Source organism: Bombina bombina, chromosome 1 (genome assembly GCF_027579735.1).
Source record: "Bombina bombina isolate aBomBom1 chromosome 1, aBomBom1.pri, whole genome shotgun sequence".
NCBI lineage: Eukaryota > Metazoa > Chordata > Amphibia > Anura > Bombinatoridae > Bombina > Bombina bombina.
In genome coordinates, this window is record NC_069499.1 from 759169986 (window position 1) to 759186068 (window position 16083).

The following is a 16083-nucleotide window of genomic DNA, read 5'->3' on the forward strand; positions in this document are numbered from 1 at the left end:
AGCCTAACGCCCAACTCGTAATCTAGCCGTCTATTAGCACTTTATTTAAAAAACGTGGGATTCAACTATGAATTTGTTAAATATTTAGTGTACTGTCACTTTAACTGTAAGATTGAGGGTTATGTATAAGGTAACTTTGTGATGTCAGAGGAGGTGGGGTCTGTGGGAGGTATTTAGGTTTGCTGCATCTATAATAGTTTATGCATGATTAAGGACAGATTGGTCCGAAATGTTGCTTGTTTTGTGTTGTGCTGCACTTGCAATACATTTGAAATTTTCCAGTGGTGCTGCTGCCTCTGTGACTTTATGTATATGAAGGCTGTTGGTGTGAGGCCTGGCAGCAAGCACACTGACACTGGTTCTGAATTACATCTGTCTATCTCAAATCACTTATGCAAATTACCTAAAAGGTATTCCTTGTGACCTCATCCTCCAAATGTGCCCCATACAGGACACCACCTTTCCTGATATGGCCCCACCCACAAAATGCTGTTGGACCAATGCCCACTTGCTGGAGAGCCTCCTGCACATTTTGGAAGAGATGAAGACATATGCAAACTAGAAGAAAATTAAAGTATCCTAAAAACACTGCATTTGTAAAAAAAAAAAAAAAAAACCATTAAAAAAATGTTATTAGTGTTGGGTACTCCCATGTTAATCTCAGTCCACTCTGTGAGATTCTGCATTCCAGAGAGCTTCATTACTTTCTATTGCAGACAGCTTCTATTCTCTACAAGAATTCCATGAGGTTTGTCCCTGTGCAGTTTCACTCCATGCTGATTACTTATTGACAATCAGGCCCTAAGTGACCTCTATCTGAATGTATACAAGTTCCTAAGTTATATCACATCCTCATTAATTTTAAGACCTTAAAAGGTACCAAAACAGTTCAATATTTTCTATCACTAATTTTAAAAATGTTCAAAAATGTTTAATAGAATTACATAAAGAGCATAAGAGCTCTAATAAATGTTTACATTGTGTAATGCAGCACATTTATCTTTTTGGTATCTCTGTCCAAACTGTTCCTGGACAAAATAACCCATTTGCGCTGGTTGTATGCAATGCAAGATACATTTGAGTTTTTCTAGAATTGGTCACTATTTGATGCTACTAATGTATTTTGTAGATTAGTGTAAATTAAAAATAATACGTACAGTAGTAAATCTTTTTATCTTTGGGTCCATAATTTCTGCCTTAGGATAAAGACCTCTCCCTAAGGAACAGATTGTTTATACTTTAGATAGGAACTGATAACAAATTAGCTCGATAGAATACCTAATGAATTAGTATCTTTTTCTCACTAGACAGATGTCTTAATCTGTGGTGAATCTAGAAAACTGTGTGTAACTCACAAACCGGCTGTAATTTATAATGCACCTTTTGGCTCATGCAGAGTAAACAAACGTCTTTTTCCTTCTCCTTGTGCTTCTCTGCAGGACTTCTCATTAGCTCCGGATGTGCTCTGTATCCATTGGGGTGGAACAGCCCTGAGATCCAGCAAGCATGTGGAAATGTATCCAGTCAGTTCCAATTAGGTAACAAGTGACTAAGAGCCGTTTAGCACAGCCTGTGGGACTAGGGCTCAGTAGTGTTAACTGTGCAGCCACATCAATCTCATTAACAAATCCATGCAGCGCTCTTTTGGAAAATCTTTTACCTGCATATTGTGTTCATGATAGGTCTGAATATACATTTTGGTCTAAAACTTGTATGTACAGTATGTGAGCATTTGTCTAAGTGAATAAATTAACCACATTGGCAGACAGAATTAAAAAAAGTATATCTGATAAGTTCTGTTTAGGTCAGTGATACCTATTACAGAATCTCTGATTAAGATAATGGGTTAGATGTAATAAGCAGCGGATGCTGCTTTCTACCCCCGTAGTTTCTGGCTCGCCAGAAAAATAAGTTAAGAAGAAGCTGTCATAAGACTTTTAGGTGGGCGGACTTCAATCATCCCAATCGATACGATCGGGATGATTGACACCCCCTGCTAGTGGTCAATTGGCTGCAAATGTGTAGGGGACGGCATTGCGCAAGCATTTCACAAGAGATGCTTGTGCAATTTTAAATGCCGACAGTATATGCTGTCGGCATTTAGCGATTTCGGGCGGACATAGTTCACTACAGCGAATCATGTCCGCTCGACATATAGTAAATTGACCCCAATGTTAATACTGATAAATCAGAACACTCTTTAAATAATTGTTGTATTATAGTTAAAGGGACAGTCAACACCAACATTGTTATTGTTTAAAAAGATAGAGAACGCCTTTACTACCCATTCCCCAGATTTGCACAACCAACATTTGGCTAGATTACGAGTTTTACGGTACAGCTATACCGCTGAAAAATTGGCCATTGCGCATGGAATGGCCAGGAACGCGTATTACAAGTTGCGGCGGTATAGCTTTACCGCAAGCATTTTAGCCTGAAACTCAACGTCCATTCCGCACTCAAAAAAATGACGTTTGAGTGTGGGATTTTCATAGCGCCGGTATTACAGGTTGTGCGTTCAGGCTAAAATGCTTGCGTTACAGCTTATACCGACACTATCCATACCGCGATCTGAGAGCAGTAGTTATGGATTTTGTGTGACAAAAAATGTTTCACAAAACTCAGAACTAAACTGTTACAAAGTACACTAACACCAATAAACTGCCTATTAACCCCTAAACCGCTATCCCCAGATTCGCAAATACTGACACTAAATAAACCTATTAACCCCTAAACCACCAGACCCCACATTGTAACTACTAAACGAAACCTATTAACCCCTAAACTGCCGGCCCCCCACATCGCAAAACACTAAATTAAACTATTAAGCCCTAAACCTAACACACCCCTAACTTTAAATTAAAATTACAATATAACTATCTTAAAATAAATAAAAACTTACCTGCGAAATAAAAAAAATAATAAGTTTAAACTATAAATTAACCTAACATTACTATTCTAATAAAATAAAAAAAAACTACCAATTAAAAAATCTAAATGACAAATTTAAAAAAACCTAACACTACTAAAAAATTTTAAAAAAATCTAAAATTACAAAAAAATAAACACTAAATTACGAAAAATAAAAAACACTAAGAACACAAAAAATAATAAACAAAATGATCAAAAATAAAAACAATAGCCCTATAAAAATAAAAAAGCCCCCCCCAAAATAAAAACACCCCTAACCTACAATAAACTACCAATAGCCCTTAAAAGGACCTTTTGTAGGGCATTGCCCTAAGTTAAACAGCTGTTTTACCTTAAAAAATTACTAATTCTCACCCAACGATAAAAAACAGCCAATAGGATGAGAGCTTCTGAAATCCTATTGACTGTTCAAATCACCTAATAGGATTTTAGAAGCTCTCATCCTGTTGGCTGATTTGAATTTGAAGAATCAAATCAGCCAATAGGAATGCAAGGTACGCTATTTTGAAACGGGTACCTTGCATTCAACTTCAGTGTACGGTGGTGACCGTATGAAGAGGACGCTCCACGCAGGATGTCATCATCGGTCCAGGATAGCTCCGCTCCGTGCCGCAAGGATGAAGATAGAAGGCGCCTCCGCAATGGATGGAGATGTCGCTGCCTGGATGAAGACTTCTCGCCGCTTGGATGAAGACTTCTTGCCGCTTGGATGAAGACTTCTCGCCGCCTGGATGAAGATGGATGTCCAGACTTCAGGAACCATCAGTAGATATTCTGGGGTTAGTGTTAGCTATTTTTTTTATTTTTTGGGGTGTTAGGTTTAGGGGTTAATAGTTTAATTTAGTGTTTTGCGCTGTGGGGGGCAGCGGTTTAGGGGTTAATAATAGGTTTATTTAGGTGTCGGCGATGTCGGGGAGCGGCCGATTAGGGGTTAATAACTTTATTTAGTGGCGGTGATGTCGGAGAGCGGAGTATTAGGGATTAATAACTTTATTTAGTGGCGGCGATGTCGGGGAGTGGTGAAATAGGGTTTAATAGCTTTTATTTCGTGTCGGCAATGTTGGGGAGCGGCAGAATAGGGGTTAATAACTTTATTTAGTGTCATCGATGTTGGGGAGCAGATGATTAGGGGTTATTAACTTTATTTAGAGTCAACGATGCCGGGGAGCAAAGGATTAGGGGTTAATAGCTTTTATTAGTGTCAGTGATGTCGGGGAGTGGCGGATTAGGGGTTAATAATTTTATTTAGTGTCATCGATGTCGGGGATCAGAGGATTAGGGGTTAATAATTTTATTTAGTGTCAGCGATGTCGGGGATCAGAGGATTAGGGGTTAATAACTTTACTTAGTGTCAGCGATGTCGGGGAGCAGAGGATTAGGGGTTAATAGCTTTTATTAGTGTCAGCGATGTCAGGGAGCAGCGGAATAGGGGTGTTTAGACTAGGATCTTGTGTTAGGGTGTTTTCCCCATAGACATCAATGGGGTTGTGTTATGGCGATTTTCCATTCCGCACCTCAGGTGTTTTTTTCTAACATTTTCTCCCAATTGATGTCTATAAGGGAAAGCGTGCACAAAACTCAGCCCTTGGCTTTTGTGCGGTATGGAGATTAATGCACCAAAACGCACAGAACAAGGAGACTTTTCAGTAACTCGTAATGGCAGCGCTATGGAGAGTGCAATAACGCAATTTTTGGTGTGTTATTTTTGCACCCTGTTTAGCGCAAAACTCGTAATCTAGGTGATTGTTTCTAAGCCACTACAGACAGCCTTTTCTCACATGTTTTTTCATTTGCTTTTCACAAGACACACAAATCCATGGACGTGTAAAAGGGACATTCTAGTGCATAAAACATATGTTCTAATTCTTTGCTGACCCTAGATAACTGAAAAGGGGTATAATATAGCTTTACCATTTTGTTCAACACATACAATAGATATCTTGGTTCAATAATGGAAAACCCCATAATGTAATGAATTACAGCATGCTTTCTTTGCCTTAGAATGTTCCTTTTATTAAAAGGGCACTCAATCAAAATTAAACTTTCATTATTCAGATAGAGCATGCCATTTTAAACAACTTTCCAATGTACTTCCATTAACAAAATGTGCACAGTCTTTTTATATTTAAACTTTTTGAGTCACCAGCTCCTACTGAGCATGTCCAAGAATAAGTGTGTATGCATTTGTGATTGGCTGATGGCTGTCACATGGTACATGTATGCATTTGCGATTAGCTGATGGCTGTCACATGGTACAGGGGGAGTGGAAAAATACATAACTTTTAAAATCATCAGAAAAAAAATCTACTACTTATTTAAAGTTCAGACTAAGTGCTATTGCATTGTCTTGTTAGCTTGCATTTGTTGATTATGCAAATCTACTGTGTTGACTGGTCCTTTAACTGGACCTGACTTGAGTTTTGAGGTAGGCATATACCTGACAGGGGTTTTAACCATGAGTTTGATCTTAGTGCTGTATTAGGCATATATCTGACGGGGGTTTCAACCACGAGTCTGATCTGAGAGCTGAGGTAGGTATATACCTGAGAGGGGTTTCAGTTATGAGTCTGATCTGAGGGCTGCGTTAAGCATATACCTGGCAGGCCAGGGGTTTCAACCATGAGTTTGATCTGAGGGCTGAGGTAGGCATGAGTCTGATCTAAAGGCTGAGGTAAGCATATGCTTCAGAGGTTTCAGTCATAAGTTTGATCTGAGGACTGAGGTAAGCATATATCTCACATGGGGTGTCAATATTATGTGTCTGATCTCAGGTTTCATGTAGATATACAGACACGCCCACTGTTCACCTGGGTTCCTGACCTTCTAAACATGGACCCACCCAAAAAAATGCCAGTGGGACACTGCCTACAAGCTCTTTAACCTTCTGAATCCCAGAAAACCTTTGGGAAATGTTTGGAGGTACGTAACTGATGAACTTAACGGCCATGAGTCTAATCTGATATTGACATATGGCTTACAGGACATAGGCTACTGTAGAGGCACCTCCTGATGTTCCATTGTATTTGTGGAAGGCAGCTGAGAACTCTAATTAAACATGTACGATGAGAAAACAAATTATTCTGCTATGCTTACATGGCAATTGTATGCTCATAAATTTATTCCCACTCAAATAAAAAAAATAGTGTATACAAGTTCAGATTAATTGATTGGACTCTGCTACCCCGAAAAGTGTAGGAAACAAATAAAGGCAATTTTTTAGTGTTTCCAGACATATTCCTTTATAGGTGTCAGATGAAGCTAGCTAATGTTGAGCGTCTGACCACTAGAGGGAGCCATATGCATAATGTGTCAGATACACAAAAATGTATGTGAATAAATGAACGCCGGTTCTGTTGGTGTTAACACTGGAAAAAAAATAGCCAAACCTACAGCAAAAAAAAAAAAAAAAACATCTTTAGGAAATGTGTCATGCAGTTAAACAAATTATTAGCAACTTAAATCTAGGCATTAAAGACAGTAAAGTCAAAATTAAACTTAATTTTTAGCTAGACAATACAATTTTGCTTTATTCTCTTGGTATCCTTAGTTGAAGAGTAAATTTAGGTAGGCTGATAGAATGTATAACATTGCTATAAACAATGTTGCAAACACTGCTGCCAAATTGCTAAAGACACATGTATGGTCCTGAATTCACCTAGGATTACTCTTTAAAAAAGGATACAAAGCGATCTAAGAAAAATTGGTAATATGTTCCTGATCAACTTCATGATCTATCCCAGTGATTTTTAACCTTTTTTTTGCCGTGGCACACTTTTTTACATTAAAAAATCCTGTGGCACACCACCATCCCAAAATTTTAAAAAAATCACACATTGTAGCCTAATATAGCATATATATATACACATACACACAAACACACACATACTGTATGTATTGTGCTGTTATGCCATGCCTCCTACAAACTACCCCTGCACTGGGAGTAAAAAACAAGCAAAGTTTAAAAAATATGTCACACTGTTGTCAGTCTGCCGTGGCACACCTGAGGATCTCTCACGGCACACTAGTGTGCCACGGCACACTGGTTGAAAAACACTGATCTATCCAATCCATTTGAGTTAACTGTCCCTTTAATATACTTTTTTTTGTCATTGATTTAGTTTTTATTGTAAAAAAATGTATACAGGTGTGCATGCATAATGTGTGTATTGGTTGTGTAGTACATGTATTAACCGTTAATCTGCCATTCACCCACATCGCAATCTACCTAATAAAACTATTAACCCCAAATCCGCCATTCACCCACATCGCAATAAACCTAATTAATCTATTAACCCCTAATCCACCATTCACCCACATCGCAATAAACCTAATTAATCTAATTCAAATCAGACAATAGGATTTCAGTAGCTCTCATCCTATTGGCTGATTTGAATTTGAAGATTCAAATCAGCCAATAGCAATGCAAGTGACGCCATATTTAAATGCGTAACTTGCATTTAATATTCAGTGTATGGCGATGATCGTACGAAGAGGATCCTCCATGCTCCATGGTCGCCGGTCTTCAGTTCAGGAGGTTTGGTGGGTGGGGAGTTTTACTCTTAGAGGGGGGACTTAGTCATTTTTTTTAATGCAAAAGAGTTGTTTAACTCTTTTAAAGTGACACTGAACACAATTTTTTTCTTTCATGATTCAGATAGAGCATGCAATTTTAAACAACTTTCTAATTTACTCCTATTATCAATTTTTCTTCGTTCTCTTGCTATCTTTATTTGAAATATCTTGAATGTAAATCTTAGCAGCCAGCCCATTTTAGGTTCAGCACAGTGGACAGCGCTTGCTTATTGGAGGCTGACATTTACCCACCAATAAGCAAGCATAACCCAGGTTCTTAACCAAAAATGGCCCTGCTCCTATGCATCACATTCCTGCTTTTTAAATAAAGATAGCAAGAGAACAAATAAAAATTGATAATAGGAGTAAATTAGAAAGTTGCTTAAAATTGCATGCTCTATCTGAATCATTAAAGAAAGAATTTGCGTTTAGTGTCCCTTAAAGGGCTATTGGTAGTTTAGTATTAGATTAGGGATTTTTATTTTGGGGGTCTTTTTATTTTCATAGGGATTAGGTTTAATTTTTTTATTTTTGATAATTTAGTTTATTATTTTCTGTAGACTTTTTTTATTTTTTGTAATTTTAGATTATTTTAATTTAATCTTAGGTTCTTTTTTTTAAGTACTGTGAGGATTGTCAGGTTAGGGGTTAATACATATATTAAGGAGATCGCAATGTGGGTGAATGGCGGGTTTGGGGCTAATACATATATTAGGGAGATTGCAATGTGTGGGGAATGGCTGGTTAGGGGTTAATACATATATTAAGGAGATCATGATATAGGTGAATGGCAGATTGATGGTTAATAGTTTAATTAGGCATATTGCGTTGTGGGGGGTTGTCGGTTTAGGGGTTAATACTTTTATTATTGCGAGGTGGAGGGGATTGCTGATATAGGGGTTTTTACGTGTCAGTTTTATTTTTGGGAGGCGTGTTAGACTTTTACGGGCGATTTAACATTTTTTTTATTTTCTTAGGCGCCGGCAGTTTCAAACTTTCCGTAAGTCACTGACGACTCCAGAAATTTGTATTTATGCACATTTCTGGACATCGCTAGTTTATCTGACTTATGGCACTTTATGAACTGCGGGCGGGGTTTATGTGATTCCGCGATGTGCGAGGGGAAATTATGGGTGACGCGGGTTTCAGCAGTTATGCTGAAGCCTGCGCCGTATATGTAATCTCGCCTGTGGTGCGTGGCTGAAGTTAGCGGCCTTCTAATTTCCAAATAACAAAGCCATGCATGCCTGCTATTGCTAAACAAGGGGATCCCAGAGAAACTTTTACAACCATTTGTCATATGACTGCAGTAGTTGTGTGTAAATAGTTTCAGTGAGTAACCCAAAGGTATTTTTTTTATATGATCGTATTTTGTGGGCCAAATAGTGGCATCAAATATACCACAATGGGCCTAGATCAATACGTTGGGTTGTCTACTTTAAAAATATATATAGTTTTCATAGGTAAATACAAAAACAAGGCTCTATTTCTGTTTAAACTGAGTGATAGCAAAAATGCTAAAAATTCTCCGGTTTTATGGGCAAGTTTTTTTCTGAAATTTTCGGTTGCGTAGGGGTTAAAACTGCAAGAAGAAAAAGCCGAATACCAGAACCAGGATGCCAAGCAGGTAACAGTAGGACAAGGAAGCTCCCACTAATTAACACGTTTCACGCATGAGCACATGCGCTTCATCAGAGTTAAACTGTTCAGGTTTGTAAAGAATATCTCCCTTCCTTAGCAGTTAATTAAAAATTAAAGTGGTGTTTAATTTTCCGTTAATTGTTTTTAATACTTTAAATCAATATAAAAAAGTTTTTTAAAAAAAGGGCATGGTGGTAATGACACTGAATACATTAGTGTTAACAATGATACCACTAGCTACTGAGAAGTGAATATAAATCTATCCCAGTGACAGAGTGCAGCTGCAGTAAACACGAGCAGGCTATTATAATACATTAAAAATATATTGTGCTGTTTACCATTGAAGACATTATCTTGCTCTCTGCAAGACATTAAACTTCATCTGCATAATTTGCCTGGAGCCGGGAATTCTCTGGACCTTGTCAATGATCCCCTCAGGACCGGTTCAGTTTCTGCCACATTAACAAAACTATGGCCCCTCAGCCTATTAATGTTACAAATGTACTTGTGGTGTTAACCCCTTAGCTCTCTTACTTACTAATTATTGCAAGATATTACTGATTAATATATACATACTAGCCCCTATAATTTAAGAGGGGAAATTATTAATTTCTCCTATTACTCTCCATTCAAAATACAAAATAAAAGTTATATATTACATTTCAATATCCTATAAAGGGCTGCCATATTTGTAGATTTGTTAAAGGGCTGCCATATTTGTAGATTTGTTTTCAGCACCAGAGAAAAACATTTAAAGAGATATTAAAATTAAAGGGACAGTCTAGTCAAAATTAAACTTTCATGATTCAGATAGGGCACTGAACCCAAATTTTTTTCGTTTGTGATTCAGATAGAGCATGCAATTTTAAGCAACTTTCTAATTCACTCCTATTATCACATTTTCTTCATTCTCTTGGTATCTTTATTTGAAATGCAAGAATGTAATGAAATGTCGGCCCATATTTGGTAAACAACTTGGGTTGTTCTTGCTGATTGGTGGATAATTTTATCCACCAATAAAAAAGTGCTGTCCAGAGTACAGAACCAAAAAAGCTTAGATGCTTTCTTTTTCAAATAAAGATAGCAAGAGAATGAAGAAAAATTGATAATAGGAGTAAATTAGAAAGTTGCTTAACATTGCATGCTCTATCCGAATCACGAAATAAATAATTTGGGTTCAGTGTCCCTTTAAACAACTTTCCAATTTACTTTTATCATCAAATTTGCTTTTTTTTCTCTTGTTATTCTTTGTTGAAATTTAAACCTAAGTAGGTTCATATGATAATTTCTAAACCCTTGAAGGCTGCCTCTTATCTCAGTGCATTTTGACTAGCTAGCTAGCAAGCGCCAATTCATGTGTGCTATATAGATAACATTGTGCTCACTCCCATGGAGTTTTTTTTAGCAATAACCAGCAACTTGTAATGGCTGATTAATTATCGCGGACCCTGAGTGAGCCAATAACAAGAGGCATATTTGTGCAGTCACCAATTGGCAGCTACCTGAGCCTACCTAGTTATGCTTTTTAACAAATGATATCAAGAGAAAGAAGCATATTGAATGATAGATGTAAACTGGACAATTGTTTAAAACTGCATGCTCTAGGTGAATCATGAAAGTTATTATTATTATTATTATTATTATTATTATTATCGTATATTTGTAGAGCGCCAACAGATTCTGCAGCGCTATAAACAAAGGGGAGTACAACAAAACAATTAAAGGGATCAAATGGGTAGAGGGCCCTGCCAAGAGTTGCACTGTTGTAATCCATTCTTAGGAAGGTGATCTACAAACAGCTGGACTTTTAGGCTTACATGCTAAGGGGGTTCAGGAGATAGCAATGGAGGAGTGGAACTGGTATAAAGTAAGGTTAGCATAGGTTGTATGCATCCTTGAACAGTAGAGTCTTTAGGGAGCGCTTGAAGCTTTCAAAACTAGGGGAGAGTCTTGTGGGGTGAGACAGAGAGTTCCACAAGATGGGAGCCAGTCTGGAGAAGTCCTGTAAACGGGAGTGCAATGAGGTAACCAGAGAGGAGGAGAGTAGGAGGTCATGAGCAGAGCGAAGGGGACGGGAGGGAGAGTATCTGGAGACAAGGTCTGAGATGTAGGGGGGAGCAGTGCAGTTGAGGGCTTTGTATGTCAGAGTGAGAATTTTGTGTTTGATCCTAGAGGCAAGAGGAAGCCAGTGAAGGGATTGGCAGAGAGGAGCAGCGGATGAAGAGCGATGTGTAAGGAAGATGAGTCTGGCAGAGGCATTCATTATGGATTGTAAGGGAGCTAGGCGGCAGGTGGGGAGACCAGAGAGGACAGAGTTGCAATAATCAAGGCGGGAAATAATGAGAGAGTGGATTAAAATCTTAGTTGTATCTTGTGTAAGGAAGTGTTTTGGAATTTTGGAGATGTTTTTAAGGTGGAAGCGGCAGGCTTTAGCCAAAGACTGAATGTGAAGAGTGAAGGAAAGATCGGAGTCAAATGTGACCCTGAGACATCGGGCATGCGGGGTAGGGGTAATGATGGAGTTGTCGACAGTTATAGAGATATTGGGGGTGGAGATTTTGGAAGAAGGGGGGAAAATGAGGAGCTCAGTTTTGGAGAGATTTAGCTTGAGGTAGTGGGAGGACATCCAGGAAGAGATGTGAGAAAGACAGTTAGTGACACGGTTAGCAAGGAAGGAGATATGTCTGGTGCAGAGAAGTAGATTTGGGTGTCATCGGCATACAAATGATATTGGAAACCGTGGGACTTAATTAGGGAGCTTAGTGATGAAGTATAGATTGAGAAGAGAAGGGGACCGAGGACAGGCGCCAGAGAAGGCTACACTGAAGGTACGGTTTGATAAGTAGGAAGAGAGCCACGAAAGGGCTGTGTCACAGATGCAGAAGGATTGGAGGGTTTGGAGCAAGAGAGGGTGGTCGACAGTGTCAAAGGCTGCGGACAGATCAAGGAGGATAAGCAGAGAGAGGTGGCCTTTTGATTTTGCTGTAAGTAGGTCATTGGTTACCTTAACAATAGCTGTCTCTGTGGAGTGATAGGGATGAAATCCAGATTGCAGTGGGTCAAGAAGGGAGTTTAACGTAAGGAAATGAGATAGGCATGCATATACTAGTTTTTCGAAAAAGCTTTGAAGCAAGAGGGAGGAGAGAAATTGGGCGGTAGTTGGATGGGGAGTTAGGATCAAGGGAAGGTTTTTTGAGGATTGGTGTGACCAGTGCATGTTTCATCGATGAGGGAAATGTGCCAGTGCTGAGGGAGAGGTTGAAAATGTGTGTTAGTATAGGGGTAAGGGTAGCAGAGAGGGAGGGGAGTAGCTGTGAAGGGATAGGGTCAAGGGGACAGGTAGTGAGGTGAGAGCGCAGTATAAGTGCCGAAACTTCTTCCTCAGTAACAGGGGAGAATGAACTAAGTTTCAGGTTATGAGGGTTGTGGTTGAGTGAGAGTATTTGAGGGGGGGGGAGAGAATGGAATTATGTTGAGAGCTGATTTCATGTCTGATGGAGTCAGTTTTGTTAATGAAGTGACTGGCAAAGTCTTGAGCTGACAGAGAAGTTGTATTAGGAAGTGGGGGAGGGCGGGGGAGAGTATTGAAAGTGGAGAACAGACGTTTTGGGTTTGAAGAAAGATTATAGATAAGAGTAGAGAAGTAGTGTTGTTTGTGGAGATTAAGGGCAGAATAGTAGGAGTTCAAGATGAATTTGTAATGAAGAAAATCAGCTGAACTCCGTGATTTTCTCCAATGCCGTTCAGCAGTACGGGAACATTTGCGTAGGTATGAGTTGGGGATGAGTGTGTGATTTCCGAGCAATGGTAAGAGGGGCGAGATTGTAAAGGACGGATATAAGGGTGGAATTATAGTGGCAGATAGATTGTTCAGGGCAGGAAAAGGAGGAGAAGGATGAGAGGAGCGCTTTAAGGGAATTAGCAAGTTGTTGCTGATCTAAAGACATAATGCTTCTGTGAAGTTTGGTGTGAGGAGTAGAAGGAGGGAGAGTTGTAGGAAGGGATGATATGTTGCAAGTAAGGAGATGGTGGTCAGAAAGAGGAAAAGGGGAGTTTGAGAAGTTTGAGAGAGTGCATCAATAGCTAAAGATCAAGTCAAGAGAGTGACCGTCTTTGTGAGTGGGAGAATCAGTCCATTGTGACAGACCGAAAGAGGAAGTGAGTTGCAGAAGTTGTTTAGCAGATGAGGCAGTCGGATTGTTCAGGGGGATGTTGAAGTCGCCAAGAATGAGGGCAGGGGTGTCTGAGGAAAGGAAATAGGGTAGCCAGGCAGCCAAGTGATCTAGAAATTGAGTTGAGGAGCCAGGGGGTCGGTATATGACTGCAACACGTACAGAGAGAGGGGAGAATAAGCGAATCATGTGGGTTTCGAATGAGGGAAAAGTGAGGGAAGAGATAGGATGTATTTGTTGAAAGGTGCAACGGGAGGAAAGTAAAATACCTACACCACCTCCTTGTCTGTTACCAGACCTAGGAGTGTGGCTGAAGTGGAGACCCCCATGTGACAGAGCAGCAGTGGATGCTGTGTCTAGGGGAGAGAGCCAGAAGGTTGAGGGAGCGGGAGATGAAGAGGTCATATATAGAAGTGAGTTTGTTGCAAACAGAGCAAGAGTTCCAGAGTGCACAAGTGAAAGGGGTAGTGGCTTTAGATGCAAGAGGAATGTGAGTAAGGTGTGCAGAGTTTTGTTTTCTAAGTCTATGGTATACATGGATGTGCGTGGCTTGTCAGTGGTTGGGGACCAGGATTAGGGGAGATGTCACCAGCAGTAAGTAGAAGCAAGAGGGAGAGTGACATGAGATGAGGTACAGATTTGCAGTAGTGAGACTGCTTTTGAGATGAGCTGCAGGGGGGAGAGAGAGTGTTTAGGAAAAGGTAAAGTTCATGAGTAGAAAAGTAAGGTAAGTTTAAGAGAGATGGGCTAATGAACAGTGCAGGTGGAGAGGGGGAAGGAGTAATTGAATAGTGTAGTTTGTTATAGAGGGTAGCAAAAAGGAATATGAATATCAAAGTTTGACTTTACTGTTCCTTTAACATTTTCTATGCAGATTTTTAACATATTTAATTGCTACTCTTTTACATAGTTTATTGTTCCTTTAAAGGGACAGTTTACCCAAAAAAATTCTCCCCTTTATATTGTTATTTCGGCATTTGAAATAGCTGATTTAGCCTGTGGAATCCCCACCTACACTGAATGTTTCTATACTGAAGTCTAGGATATTGAAAAGCCTAAGTAAACACATCCAGCAGAAGAAATTATACTCCCAGTTAGGTAATGGATAGTTAAGTAATAAAATGTTAATTTTCCATTGTTCTCTCTAAGTATTGAGCTTTGATTTACAGACAAATATAAGATAAGGAAGCAAGTGTGTGTACATAAAGTGATAACATAATGAGATATGATATTACCTGAAACTCACCCCATTGTATTAGACTGTGATTTAAAAGCACAAAATCAGCTAATTCAAATACACAAATAAACCTGAAAATGCAATTTCTCATACATTTCATACTCTGCAGCTAGTATAACAAGTCATTGAAAATAAATTAAGGGAAAAACTATTTCACAGTGTACTGTCCCTTTAAGTGGGACTGAGATCTACAAAAAAATGCATATTACAGGGTTGTACCAAATTTGATAAATATAATAAATTACAAAAAAAGCAGCCCTGCAATATGCATTTTAATATACAATCTTTGTAATATTATTCCTTAATCATTAGGGGAATTGCAACAAAGTGTTGTCCTTGGTTGGTTAAATGTATTTATTTTGCTGGTCTAGTGTTGAGATGTATTTATTGCAAGCTTATTGAGTTGGAAAATGGTTTATTTCTTATACAGTGCCTGAACAGACAGATTCCAGTAATTGAAAACTAACAGCCTTTTTTTGTCTTCTCTGTTTCTAGGAACGTGCAAGCTGGGCTGGGCCTATTACTGCACGGGAGGTGGCGCAGCGGTTGCCATGCTCATCTGTACGTGGCTGTCTTGTTTCGCTGGCAAGAAGAACAAACCATCTCTTTACTGACTCCGGCAGCAACGGGTTGAGAAAGGACATTATGAGCAATTACAAATGATGCATCAACCTTACCTAGCTGCAGTTCACTGTGGAGTTAAATGCAATCACTGAACTCAGATGCAAACATTTGTATCTTACAGAAGAAAAAAAAAATCTCTTTACAAAAAATCTATAAAATGGAGATTTTCGGCTTAAAAATACTAAAACCTAGTAATGTTAATACATTTACCCATCACTGTAAGGAGGACTGATATGCTTTGATACAGAAACAAGGACCAGGAATCAATACGGTACAGCCCTTCAGGATAAATATTGGACAACCCTGGTTTAGTCTAAAAATATATTGTATGTATGGTTTGTGCAAGATGATAGCAAAGTGAGTTGAAATATAATGGCATTGGCTGATAATAAATGATCCTGTCAAGTAAATGATAAAAAAGCAGGCAGTATACAGTAAATAGCAAGCTTTGGTGATGACATGCTTTAAGGGAATCTACAAAACATCCCTGGTTGTTGGCAGGTTGTGTTATGTGTTTGTCCCGGCTGTTCTTGACAATACATTGCATGGCTGCAGTATGTTATCTCCAGTACCTAATGGGTGCTATAAGATAAATTACATGCCTACCTTCAGTGTCCTTCAAATCCAGATCACCCTTAAAAATATATTGAAAATCCTCTTCAGTATGAACTGGAAAACAGCAATGTTGTGCAAAGGTCGACATAAAAATTTCATGATGCAGATAGAGCATGCCATTTTAAACAACTTTTCAATTTACTTACGTTAACAAAATGTCTTTTTATAGTTACACTTTTTGAGTCACCAGCTCCTATTGAGAATGTGCAAGAGTTCACAGAATATACGTGTGCATTTGTGATTGGCTGATAGCTGTCACATGATGCAGGAGGGGAAATAAACATAACTCAT

General features: G+C 38.9%; 1 protein-coding gene across 1 annotated transcript in view; it reads left to right on the forward strand.

Moving 5' to 3' along the window:
- The window catches only part of LHFPL1 (LHFPL tetraspan subfamily member 1), a 90404-nt gene extending 74605 nt beyond the window's left edge, over window positions 1-15799 (forward strand). Inside the window, exons 2-3 of the mRNA XM_053691917.1 lie at window positions 1440-1538; window positions 15049-15799. Coding sequence (XP_053547892.1) covers window positions 1440-1538; window positions 15049-15167 — 218 coding nt within the window. The 3' untranslated portion in view covers window positions 15168-15799. The remainder of the gene's footprint in view (window positions 1-1439; window positions 1539-15048) is intronic.
- Window positions 15800-16083: the final 284 nt, after the last annotated feature.